The sequence below is a fragment of the Atta cephalotes genome, assembly GCF_000143395.1.
Source record: "Atta cephalotes unplaced genomic scaffold scaffold00022, whole genome shotgun sequence".
NCBI classification, from domain to species: Eukaryota; Metazoa; Arthropoda; class Insecta; order Hymenoptera; family Formicidae; genus Atta; species Atta cephalotes.
The window spans coordinates 411,945-425,938 of NW_012130086.1; the positions used below are offsets into that span (position 1 = coordinate 411,945).

Genomic DNA, 13,994 nt, shown 5'->3' on the forward strand with positions numbered 1-13,994 from the left:
GACAGAAGTATGTTTTCCGAGTGAATGATTTAGTGAAAAATATAGTCTGATAATAGAATGTAACAACATATAGAACGATTGCTGTTTAATATCGAAGCGAGAATTATTAATAGTTTTGTTTAATGACTAAAGCAAATATTAACGTGCTGCCTTTTCAATCAGTTTGTTTAATTATAATAAAACATTATATAAACTATGCGCGTTTGATCTCTTTAGTTTGATTTTTTTTATTAATGATACAAACGTATTATTAATACTAATCCTATTATTAAGTACTTCGTGCACAAATATTTTTTGTATATAAAGTTTTGATGCAAGTTCATTTCCAGTTTATATCAAATCGGTTATCACTGAAATTGGACGGTATATAAAAATGTATAAAGAATGTTTTATAAAAAGTTATCAATAAATATAAATGCATTTTAATCACATACAAAACACACTAAGCACGCATCATTCAACAAAATTTTGAATACCCGTACCGTTAATTTTTTAATTGGAAATAGTATTTCAACAATTTGTAAAATATCTCAAAATATATATATTTTTTATATTTTAATAAGGCATATCCTGTTACTTTTTTATCACTATGCTTTCACATTAATCTTTAAAATTTATTTGGCTCATAAATCATCATCTCCTATCATACGAAAAACATTATTTTCCATAACATCGAAATCCGTTGTTTGAGTTTTGTCAATAACATTTCGTGAATCATCTGATTTTTTTGACATTACAGCGGACCATTTGTTAGCAAGTTTTTTAATAATTGGTCCCGATTTAGAATGATTATTATTCACACATTCTTGTAACGGCGATCCTGTGATGATACGACTTTGGCCGTCTCTCATAATATACGTCCACGATTTCCCAGACTCTGTCTATAAATATCATACATTTATGATGAAGAGCTTGACGGCATTTACGTAAGCTAAAACAGTTTATATAACAACCTGAGTTTTACTCCCAACTACACATTTCTGCAACAATTCATCAATCATAGCTTGTAGACAAACAGACATTAAAATCGCTTGTTCGGACACAATTGTAATCCATTGTAATTCATTTCTAGCAATCAGATATTCGAAGGATAATTCCAAACTGTACTCGTTATTATCCTTATAATGCTCCATTCCCTAGATATATCCATTAATAAATTTTATTGACAATCTAAATAAACTTTCCACTAAAACATTCATAACTCACATTTTGTATAGTAGTTATACGCCAGCATCGCATTCGTGATACTTTAAACGCAATTTCATGCTCTTCGGACGATAATACACGTAAATTCAATTCATTTTCACCTATAGCAAGCAATACTTTCGAGTTACGTTCGGGATAATCACAATAACATGGTGCAAATTGTATGTAGCCATAGTATTTCAAGAGACGAACTACATTCAGATACTAAAATAATGAAGATAACATCATAAATTATTTAGATATTATTTAGAGAATATTTTGGAGGATTTGCCTTTCACAATGAACGTACCTCTTTTTTACTCTCAGATTTTTGCAGATTTTCCAATTGATGCTGCACCTCCTTGGTAATTGGAATCCAACTGCTGCGAATTTCCACAATCGCTTGAATGTATAATAAATTTAACGTTACCGGATCGTTCAATAATTCAACATCATATGCTGTATCCCAGTAATTTTTTCTGAGAACAATTCGCGTATTCGTAGAACTCATATATTTATATGTTATAAATGGTGATTCAAAATTTTGTAGTTTCCGCAGTACTGATAAAAAAAAATATATTAAAACAGAAAACAAAATATGTAGATATATTACAATAAACTATAAAAGTATATACACTTACTTTTGATACTACCGGATGACTCGTCTTGTGTAATAATAAACAATGCAAAATGAAAATGATATTTTTCTGCTAACTTTATATGTTTGTATACCCTCTATAGAAAAGAAAGTATTTTAATAATTGTCATGTTTCTGTAAAGTTATCTTTTTTTATGTATATTAATTATGCAAATAGTATACCTTTAAAACTTTACCAGAATGCTCTTCTGGCGAAATATTTAATGAAATTTTAGATCCACTCATAAGAAATATATCTAAAGTTTCTTGCTCGGACAGATCATTTACACTTTCTTGTTGAGCATTCAATAAAAATCCATTTAATATTTCCGAGTTATTGATGGCTATATTTTGTCCAATGGACTGAATATATTTCTCTAAAGCCAATCGTCGTTCCTCTTGCTGTGTAGCAGTCAAAGGAAAGAACTTTTTTGGAGGAAATATAGGTAACAACATGTCCAGGTCCTTTGATAATTGTACGTGCAGATTGTATAGTTGTTTGTATCTTGCAGTACAATGAAATAATCCATTGATATGAATATTATATCCCTATAATTTCATGAGATATTATTACATAAATCTATAAATTAATTAATTATTTCTATAATAAATTTTTATTCTAGAAATAATTAAGCACATAATATAATATATATATATATATATATATAATACAATAAATAACAAACAATTATATCACTTACGATATATGCGTTCCCAGCATTATCTATAAATTCCTGAGTATCTGGTATGGAAAAGTGCATGTTGACAGTACAAGAATATATTGAAAAGATAAAAATATTATCATAAAATCACATTATCTGTGGCAAAATTTGTTAACTTTGTGGTCCTCTTCAACATAGCAGCATCTGTGAAGGAAAATGAAGTGTTAAACTAAAGAAAACATAATTTTCAAATCTTCCAATTTACTAGAATAAAATCTGCGATTAAAATTAACACGTGGGATCTTGCAAGTCGCTGTACAATGATTCATTATTCGTTAGGGAATGACGTTTCCCGGATAAAGACGATTCAGTCCGCCCACTGGCCGAACGTGTCTTATCTCCTTATTTTCTTAGAGAGGAACGACTCTGAGATCGCGGCGGAAAGATCGTAGAAAGCGATGTCCCAATAATCCCGAAGCTGCGGTGGAAGCCATGAGATATTCTTTCCCGAACTGGAGTTCACATCAGCTAGTTCACATCGACATCCGTTACGGGTTCCCGTACTCACATTGCTGTGCGACTTTCGTCGTTTACGGGACCTCATATGTGACAGCGGATCTAATCGGTCACTCACGCCCACTCGCGCGTTATGTTTCACGCGATTATTACTACTGACACGCATTTAAATCCCAGGACAGCTCGCGGCTGCTCCGCCGCGAGCAAGAAAACGTGTCATATGCGCTCGCGAGTTTGCGCATGAATGACGTGCGTTCGCTTCGCACTGTTTCGCAGCAGTTTATAGCGTTCGAATTGCAGCGAATGCGGTTAGCGTGTCACACAAAAGAATGAACCGATATAGTAAAGAATGAATCGATAAATAATGCCAAAAAACTCTCTCATATCAACATATGAATTAAAAAAATTTATTAGGCAATATGCAATGAGAATATTTTGTATTAGTTGGAATACGCATTTTTCGTAAAAAATATAATAACACAATTATTTTTGAATATTAATAAATATCTTGATCCAATAATTAATTTTAATGAAAATGTGACAAATGGCGATATGTTAATTTTTATACTATACGAGCTCTTAGTGCGTTTAAATTTAATTTATTTAAAATGTAGCAATAATTTAATGCTTAATATTAAAAAATTATTAATATTCAAACCGGATTTCTTTTTTAATCATCAAATCATGAATAATGAATATATTTACATGCACTTTTTATTTTTATTTGATATAAAAAAAATACTTATTTTGAGCTATTGAACAATAATTCATTTTTAATTCTAAAGTTACCTTATTTTATAAAATTGTAAACAAAAGATTGAGGACAATCGATCAGAATTAGCGATGGCGGTGATGGAGAATATTATCAAAGCTTTTTTATCGATGGTCGAAAATAGTGTTACCTGCTGGAAATATCTATGGCTACATAGTTCCATATTCATAAAGAGGGCACTAGTTTCATTTAAAGCATATTCTTCCTTCTGTTTGCCACTGTTTGCTTATATTTGTATCTTTTGTGAAAAAATTTAGTGAGAGACGTGATTTGTTATATACAAAATACGAAAAAGAAGCTGTTAGTTGAAGACAATTGGTTTGATAAAATAGATAATATAACATTTATATGAAATAAATCTTGATATATGGAACTATGCTTGCGCTAAAAGAGTATGGTAGCAGCGATGAAGGTAGTGAGCCTGAAAACGTCGACTTCACGTCCACGATTCCCGGTGACAAATTCACGACTAATCTCCAAATTTGTTCCGCCCCGGAAGTCATACCTACTGTAAGTATTTAAGTATTTACGTACGTACATTCCGTTTTTAATTGCCATTTTAATTTTTAAGGTTATGAATACTGATAGTGAGTGCTTACCATTTAGTGACACAAATATCGTTCTATCTTCGTTATTCGCTGAATAGAAAGATAGAATAATATTTATTCAATTTGTGTCACTAAATGGAAAGCACTCACTATTATTATCCGCACGGTATAAATATTTTTACTTTTTTTGATGAAGAAAAAATAAACAGTCACCTATATTGATATTTAGGGAACAGAATTGTGTGTAAAACATGTAGATCCGACTGCAACAGAAGTTGCACATAATCCGAAATATGAGGAACTTTTTGGACCTGAGATAGGACCAGAAAATCCATTTAAGACACAGCAGCAGCGTGCAGTGAAAAATATACTGTCTGGATATGTAGAACGCGCGCATATAAGTGAATTTCAGTTTGAAAATCAGAGGAGAACATTTGCCAGTTATGGTACATATAATATAATATACAATTAACAATTGATATTTTTTTATCTCAACGAAATTTGGATTCTCGAAACTATTTTACTCTATACTTTCTATAATTAAACTTTATATCTGAATATCTGAGATATTTGAGCTTAAGTCAAATAAATTTAATGTTGAAGTTTTAATTACTATGTCTTAAATTTTTATTATTAGGATATGCACTTGATCCAACTGTAGATGGTAGTGCAGACGAAGGTAGAATTATGATTGGTGCAACAGAAGTTGCAGAAGAATCAGGTGGTAAGACTGTTTTCGAAAATACCACCCTGAGACCTTCGGACAAACGAAAGAGGCATAGAAACAATGATCCATCGGATATAGAAGGTTTTTTAGGTCCTTGGGGTGGTTATATTGATGAGAAACGAGTAGTTAAGCCAAGCGATGAAGAAGCTGCTGAATTGGAAGAAATCTTAGCCAAACGAAATAAACGAGGAAAACAGACGGAGGAGAAACCACTTGAGGAGAAGACAGTATTACATAGTAATATCTTCATATATACCTTATATATATTACAAATATATTAATGTATATATTAATAACAAAGTGTCTTTTATAAAAATAGCTTTTAGAATTTAATTTTACCTAGTTTTATTAAGATAACATTTAATCAATATGAATATTGTTTTAAAATGTGTACTTATAATATTTAATTTACGTTGCAGTCAAAAATAGTGTGGATTATCAGGGACGCTCATTCTTACATGCACCTCAGGATGTTGGCGTGAATCTCAGATCAGAATCACCACCCGATCGTTGCTTCTTACCAAAGGCACAAATTCACACGTGGGAAGGCCATACAAAAGGCATCTCGCAAATTCGATGGTTCCCACGTACAGCGCATTTATTATTGTCTTGCAGTATGGATTGTCGAGTAAAGGTATTCGACAATGATTATATAATGATTATTTTAATTTAATCTATGTTAACGTATTATTCATGTATAAAAATATCACTAATATGTCTTATTGCATAGCTGTGGGAAGTATATAAAGACAGAAGATGTGTTCGTACGTACTATGGACATCGACAAGCTGTACGAGACATAAGTTTTGATAATGACGGGAAACGATTTTTATCAGCGGCTTATGATCGCTATGTAAAACTTTGGGATACAGAAACGGGAGCTTGTATTAGTCGCTTTACGAGTAGGAAAATTCCATATTGTGCCAAGTTTAATCCTGATCCAGATAAACAGCATCTTTTTGTAGCTGGTACCAGTGATAAAAAGATTATTTGTGTAAGTAAAAAAATTAATTTATCGAAAACAGTGTATTAATAAAATTTAAGATTTCAATGAAATGCATAAAAATGATCTTATTTATTCTTGATAATAAAAATGCAACATCAGTATAAAAACACAAAGCATTATTTAGTAATATATAATTTATTTAAATATTAATGATTTAATATCTGTTATAGTGGGATATACGATCTGGCGAAATAACACAAGAATATGATAGACATTTGGGTGCTGTGAATACGATCACATTTGTTGACGAAAATAGACGATTTGTTACAACTAGTGATGATAAAAGTCTCCGAGTTTGGGAATGGTATGAATCCATTAATATGTAAAAAATTATTTTCGAATAATGATAAATTGATCTATTATTAACAATAAATTCTCTTTTATAGGGATATTCCTGTGGATATGAAATATATAGCTGATCCATCCATGCATTCTATGCCGGCGGTAACACCGTCACGAAATCAAAAATGGCTCGCTTGTCAAAGTATGGATAATAAGATCGTTATATTCTCTGCGTTAAATAGATTCAAAATGAATCGAAAGAAGACCTTCACAGGACATATGGTTGCGGGATATGCTTGTGGTTTAGACTTTTCACCAGATATGAGGTAATTTATTTATATTAAAAAAGTGTACGCTTTTTTTAGAGAAATAAATTTGTAATAATATTTATAAAATTGATTATTTTTATAAGAAGTAATTAAATTTTTAATAGTATTATACGTATTGTCTTATTTCAGTTATTTGGTGTCGGGCGATGCAGATGGTAAATGTTACATATGGGACTGGAAAACGACAAAATTATACAAAAAATGGAAAGCGCACGATGGAGTGTGCATTGACGTATTGTGGCATCCACATGAGCCTTCTAGACTTGCTACCGCTGGCTGGGATGGCAAGATCAAGTATTGGGATTAAAATATTTCCAATGAGCCGTAAGCCACAGTTAAACAGCCTTGTCAACAATAGAGATATTTTGTATATTTGTAAATAAATAGATAATAATTATAACAAAATATTTTTAAACATTAATTAATTGCTATTGACAATGCTTTTAACTGTTGAATATATGAGTGCTTTTTATATTATAGATTATATACAAGTAATATTAAATTATTTTTTTAATCTAAAAAAACTGCTTTTATTTCTTAATCCTTTCATCACCTATTCGCTAATATCTTATTCAATTGATGGATACAAAATATTTGATGATTCTGCTGACAGTAATATTTGAATAAAAAATTATTAAAAACCAATATTCAGTGATTTTTAGTAAATATTTTGTTAACTATTGCGAAAGTAGTATTTACAAAATGAGAACTTTCTGATTCAGTTTAGTCCGTTCTACCTGCCTACGAGCATTGCCAGCAGAATTATCATCAAACACCCAGTATAATCAGAATATATCGTAAATATTGGATTAGGGAAAAAGTCCCTCTACAAGTTGGTAAAAAGATTTTTTCCCAATATCTTCGTTAAAAATATCTTCGATCAAAATTTAAATTTAAAAAAAGGATTTTAAAACTTGAAATCTCTACTTTCGAATGGTTACTATATTTTTTGAATTTATGTGAGTTTATAATTTTTACATACAGAAAACTTACGAGCTGAAAAAAATGAAAAATTTTTTTTTCACTTTGTGCCCAAAAAAATTTGAGCAAATTTTCGACTCTATCGTGAAAGATTGAAGCTTTCCTACAAAATTATTTTTTAAAAATGTTTCTACGATTTTCCTGAATTACTCGCGGATTAAGTAAAGAGGAACATTCAAACTTTATTGTTCACAACTCCGTTAAAAATCATCGTATCATAAAAATTCTTAAGCTGAGCCGTTATTCTCAAATGATGTAATTTCCAATTTTTTAAAAATAGAATATATAGGTTATATGGAATATATGGGTAAAATAGAATATACTAAAAAAATTTTTATCAATTTGTAAAAGGGCTGTTTCCTTAATTCAATGTATATACTTAAGTTTGATTATTTCAGTAAAAGACTCATTGTTATATGACAATTTATTGCGACGACATGTATAACGCACAATATTGAATCCCGTTATCTAGCTACACGAATATATACCTAACATTACTTATTTAATATATCGATTGTCTCCTACCCTTTCCAATATCAAGTTAGCAACCCCTGTTCCGTGGGATGAAAAATCAATAGAGCCAGCGTCAGGGTACGTCGTACGCAGTACGCTTGTGCAGTCACTCCCATATTTTAGCTCTGGTTGGAAACGCGAAACGTATTACCGAGAATCCTTCTCACCGTCTTCCGTGCCGGACACAGCATCCCGCCCATGAAATCGCTCGTGAATTGTATGCGTTATGCAAACGCTAAGTATTTTCTTCAAGACTGCAGGTAGAAGTAGTGTCCATTACACGCAATAAAGTGGAAGGTAAGTTTCCCGTTTACATCTACACATCGTACGCGTCGCAAATCCAGCGTTTATGAAGCGTATTTCGCTTTCAATTTTTATTAAATAATATAATATTTCATTTTAATAAATATTGATAAAGAAAAAAATTCTTGATTAAAAAATGAATATTCCTCATATCTAAAATATTAAAATATATACATCTTTAGTACATATATCTTTTCTTTGTTGAATTGTTTTCTTGATTTAATATTGCGCTAACAAATTAAATGAAATAATGACTGCGTTCAGTAGAGAAAGCAGTAACTGTTATAAAATTCTTTATATGATTTAATTTATACATTTAGATCAGTCATCCAGTAAGGAACTGGGCAAGATATCAATTTAAAGAATTTTACAACAGTCTAAAGCTGCTAAAACCCTTTTTTTATAAAGAATTTAAATTTTGAAGTTAAAAGATATTTTGGCTTCATTTATTTAAGTCATTTATGTTCATAAAATAAAATATTCTCGATGTAAGTAAAATTTTTTATAAAAAGGAAACTGCACGATAATTAACACGCCCACAGATATATTCAAATTGTTGTAATTCTTTGTATTTTTTCTTTTTAAATATTTTCACGATTTTTATTTGACGTTATGATATATTATACTTGCCCAATTAAAACACAAATATTTTTAGAATATTATATGAATATTAAAAAAGATAATATTTATATAATATTCTAGGAATATTGCGCGCGCGCGCGCGCGCGCGTGTGTGTGTGTGTGTGTGTGTGGTTATAGAATGTATGTTCATCAATATTTAGAAACAATTTTCTGAAATTTCGTACAGTATTTTCTTATAATATGTCGAATTTATATTTTCACAAAATATATTTGTGCTCTAAAAAAAATTATACTAATATATACTAATAAAATATATAAACTCAAATATATACTAATAAATATATATTAATGATATATTTTGATAGAGAAACATGTAAAATATATAAAAATCAAGTATCACGTATGTTGTAATTATTGAATTTTTTGGTGTGAAATAAAGGAAATCATACAATCGATATGTTAAAATATAGGAAAAATATTCTTAAAGAATGGACGGACCCGGATTAGGATACTCGTATCATCTTCCATCTGCTGGTTGGAATCTCAAAGTCAGAAACGCATTGTCGCAGTTTAGTGACCTTTTTAGCGAATTTAACAAATACATTGCGCCGGCTTATCATCATGATCGCTGCGAAAGGTACGTGATCTTTCGAAGATCGCTTAAGAAACAGAGATTCAATAATAATAAGAAATTACGACACAAAAGCTGTTTCATCAAATAATAATTTTACTGAAAGTATCTCAATTCTGATCCATTCCTTTTCTCTTCTATTAATAAACGAGTACAGAGGAATTATAGAAAAAAAGTAAACAAACTTTTTAAAATTGATCTGACAATTTTATAACATTTGTATTTATACAAGGTGTTTCTTAAATAACGAACACTAATTATATAGTCCTATTCCTGATTAAAAATAAAAAATCCTCTATAATTTTACAATTTTCGCAATGATTAACGAAATATTATAGCGAATTCGACAGACTGCGAACTGAGTGCTTTTTCAATGCCACGCATTCAGTTTGTGCGCCCTGCATCAGTGCGATAAGATTGTCATGTTCAACAAATCAAAATTGATTCAGTGTAGTGGTGAATTTATATTCGGATCAACCAATGAACTGAATGAGTTCAAGAAATATTGCACTGACGTTTCTGACAGTGCAATTTAGCGTAGCACTAAAGTGGTTTTGCATTCGCTGTTAGAAGACAAAGTCAGTGCATGTATGCCGAATTCGCCATTAGTTAAAGATTGCCGAATAAGCGCGTATTCGACTGTGCAATCATTAACTATTATTGATAAAGGACAAAATGATAAAGGACTTAATTTTAATTCAATTTTTGAATCAAACTTTTCAATTCAATTTTTGATCAGAGATATATAGCATTACGTGATTCGGCAATTCCCTAATAACACAGATCTTCAAAAAACATTCCAAAAAATATTCAGAGATGTTCTAATAACGTTCGCCAGAACATCGCTCGAATAAAATGTGCTATTAGAGTTGCTTCTTATTAATAGCGCTATATTATGATTAGTGTCCGCTATTTAAAAAACACCCTGTATATATATATATATATATATATATATAAAGATAGAATATACTCTTTTTAGAATATATTTTTTATTATTAATAAATAATAAATATGTTCAAATATGTTAATTTGTGTGAATTTGTATACACATAATAACAATTTGTATGCATCAGTATATTGTTAATTTAACTGTCATACATTTGGCATATAGATCCGTGCAGATGCGTTTGTACTCGATGCATAAAAGGGAATTTGTCATGGTATTTGTTGCCTTTTTTGCGTGTTTCGGATTGGCAATTTTTATCGGCCTCGCCGGTGAGTATCACCGCAATAATTTATCGCTTACTTCGAAGTAAAAAAAATTGAAAGCACTACTATCATTAACCTCATCAAATATACTAAGAGATATTGTTGTATTAATATTTTAAAGGACCGCCTATAACGTCGACTAGCGAACAGAAAGCACATTTGAACGGTAGCGAAATGGCCACTGGTCCATTCATCATGAAGACACCTTTATTGTCTACGTATAGCCAGCAATTATGGGTGATTGCCAAGTTATCGACATCGAATAATGATGGTACTGTGTTTTCTGATCTAATTTTTGAACTAATATAGAGAAAAGGAATTTATGGAATGTAAAGTTTGTTGGACAATAAAATATTTATTTCTTTATTTAGATGTTATGATAATTATTCTCGATACCAAAAATAATTTCTTTTCTTTTATATAAATGTATTCAGTAAAAAATAAAATAGATTAAAGAAACAAATTTTTTCATTTTTTAATATTAAAGTCTTAAGACTATGATTGAGATCAAAAATCCAAATATGCATCATTTATCTGTATTTTATTTTAGATCATTTATTTTATATATATTTATCCTATCTTTATTTTACAGCTTTGTTATTCTTGAATGTTATTTATGGGTGATAATTTGTAGATGAGAGGTACGATAAAGGATTTCAAGTTAGCGTCTCCATAGATGGTATCACTGCTGATCGCAAGCTCATGTCCGTACTACCTCCAGAAGGTGGACATAATCGGTAAAGATGCAATAAAAATTGCGTTCTCGAAATTTTAATTTAATTAAAAATATAAAAGAGATTGTAATTAATAAAAACTATTAAAAAATGAAGTTTATATTATATTATTGAAATGCATGATAAATTAATGATAAAATAGATCTCTCGTGATCCAGTAATAATATATGAAATTACGACTGTTATTATTTTCTAGAACCAGACATTTGAAGTGCGAAAGGCAATCTTGCGAGGAATTGGTTGTCGCCCATCTAGGATTCCTCGATTATAGCTACTATATAATTACTGTCCGCTTCCATGGACTCGAGAGCTTCCATCAACGATACACGATACGAGAACTCACATTCTACGTCAGTAAGCACTGCGTGAAATGATCACATTCGTTTGGATACGACAATTCCGAATTCGAGTGCCTCGATCTTTTCTTTACATTTTTCCTATTTTCTCCTGTTCACAGTTCAAGAACTACAATCCAGCATTCACGCAAATAGAAATCTGGTTCCGACTGATCTTCTTGTTGACCACGTTTGGAGTAATGGTAATCCGTGATTTATGCTATGATATTGATGTAAAAGATAGATTAAAACGAGTCGAAGGTTTTTCGTTTCTGCGAAATTGAACAAATGATAAATTAGATGATTGATCGAAATTAAAGATTAGTTTTAAAACGATGCGTAATTTTATTTCTATTATATTATTTTGGGAGTAAATATTATAAAACATTAAAAAATTTAACTCTAAATACAATTTTATTAAAAATTGTATTGATTTCGAGTAACAAATTGAATACAATAAATATATTTTACTTAATTAATTATCCCTAATCCTTGCGATTTCGACGACCGAAAATTTCATAAAATGGATTCCTCTCTATTTTCTAATTTGACTCGTTTTTTTCCGCGAATATCTAGAATCTATTCTAGAAAACGAAAGGAAAAATGTATTGCTTTCAGTGCTGGTTCGGCCATTCGCTTAGAAAGTATCCACTGCACGATTGGTCGATAGAGCAAAAATGGATCTCTATACTTCTTCCATTACTGATTCTGTACAATAGTAAGTTTTCCAGATTCAGATATTTTTTATCAAAATTCATATACATGTATCGACGTTTTATTAAATTTATATTAAATTTTATTGAATTTTATTTATTAAAGATCCACTATTTCCTATGACGTTCTTGGTGAATTCCTGGGTACCCGGAATGCTGGATGCAATCCTGCAAACAACTTTCTTGTGCGCTATTCTTATGTTCTGGCTTTGTGTCTATCATGGCCTTAGACAGGTATTGATATCGTAAAAAATTGAGAAATATTGATAATTCTAATGACAAGATAATGATAGAAAATTAGTTGATTAATTCATTATATATTATTTATCTATTACTAATAGAGTGTTAACATTTGAAATCATATTTTTGTTAAAGAAATCAAATAAAAGAATACGCTTTTTATTTTTAATATTAATATATTTTATTTTAAATTGCATAATCTTATATCTTATATTTTGTTATCTTATAAAAATTTTACAATTAATTAATTTGTTTAGAACGAGAGACGGCTCATCACATTTTATTTGCCGAAGCTCTTAGTTGTTGGTATGTTATGGGGTGCGGCATTGACTCTCGCTACGTGGCTCCGTTGCACCGAATTGGAGGATCCCACTTATAATTACGTTCTCGATACATCAAATTATTACGTAAGTTGAACGTGCTTATAATAATATAATTAATAATATAAATTATTACAATAGAATATTAATTCATTTATAGATCATTACATTACTAAAAATATACTATCGTTTATTATGTTAATGTATAAAAATGCCTTCTTATTTCTTTTATCCTTTTTTGACAAATACACAGGTCATGAATTTTTTTTATTTTTAAAACTTCAAGGATTAATTTAAAAAACAATGCATCATATTTTTCCTTATGATCTCAGCAACTCTGACAATTCGAATTGTAAGGCCAATTGCATACCTTAAGATGTGGGTCAAAGTGTAATCCAGTAGGACACATTTGCAATCGAAGCATTCCCCAATTACATTGATAGAATCGATCACATAAAAAGGGATGTGGCAGTAACAGCGGATCCGAATAATGAATTGGACATTGTGGAAACGGTCGTGGGCAAACGATTCTGGATGAGTCGCAACCGCCTTGCCAGGGCCAGGTGCATACCTGGAGATCGGAGTTAAAATGCATTCCTTCTGGACACCTAAAAAGCATTGGCTTGCCCCAGTTGCATTTGTAGAACTAAAATTATAAAATTATATTCTCTATATATGAGGGAATCCAATACTCGGAATATCACAGATAAATCTCTATAGTCTGTATAATCAAGAGGAAAGAGTGAACTCTCTCTCACTCTCTCTCTCT

At 30.4% G+C, this 13,994-nt stretch overlaps 3 protein-coding genes across 3 annotated transcripts in view; 2 read left to right on the forward strand and 1 right to left on the reverse strand.

Moving 5' to 3' along the window:
• Window positions 1-623: 623 nt before the first annotated feature.
• Window positions 624-2,583, reverse strand: LOC105619495 (sorting nexin-17). The gene is made up of 7 exons (XM_012201010.1): window positions 2,524-2,583; window positions 2,006-2,371; window positions 1,827-1,920; window positions 1,496-1,746; window positions 1,207-1,410; window positions 954-1,136; window positions 624-881 (listed from the first exon to the last, which is right to left on the reverse strand). The coding sequence occupies exons 1-7, from the start codon at window positions 2,581-2,583 to the stop codon at window positions 624-626; spliced, it is 1,416 nt and encodes a 471-aa protein (XP_012056400.1).
• LOC105619494 (pre-mRNA-processing factor 17) lies at window positions 1,027-7,188 on the forward strand. The gene is made up of 9 exons (XM_012201009.1): window positions 1,027-1,064; window positions 4,147-4,282; window positions 4,550-4,766; window positions 4,958-5,284; window positions 5,467-5,681; window positions 5,778-6,041; window positions 6,224-6,357; window positions 6,440-6,661; window positions 6,794-7,188. The coding sequence occupies exons 2-9, from the start codon at window positions 4,148-4,150 to the stop codon at window positions 6,969-6,971; spliced, it is 1,692 nt and encodes a 563-aa protein (XP_012056399.1). The 5' UTR covers window positions 1,027-1,064; window position 4,147; the 3' UTR covers window positions 6,972-7,188.
• A 2,343-nt stretch (window positions 7,189-9,531) lies between these two features.
• The window catches only part of LOC105619496 (transmembrane protein 181), a 7,490-nt gene continuing 3,027 nt past the window's right edge, over window positions 9,532-13,994 (forward strand). Inside the window, exons 1-9 of the mRNA XM_012201012.1 lie at window positions 9,532-9,680; window positions 10,786-10,889; window positions 11,005-11,154; window positions 11,518-11,620; window positions 11,814-11,967; window positions 12,075-12,155; window positions 12,571-12,670; window positions 12,772-12,899; window positions 13,163-13,312. Coding sequence (XP_012056402.1) covers window positions 9,532-9,680; window positions 10,786-10,889; window positions 11,005-11,154; window positions 11,518-11,620; window positions 11,814-11,967; window positions 12,075-12,155; window positions 12,571-12,670; window positions 12,772-12,899; window positions 13,163-13,312 — 1,119 coding nt within the window. The remainder of the gene's footprint in view (window positions 9,681-10,785; window positions 10,890-11,004; window positions 11,155-11,517; window positions 11,621-11,813; window positions 11,968-12,074; window positions 12,156-12,570; window positions 12,671-12,771; window positions 12,900-13,162; window positions 13,313-13,994) is intronic.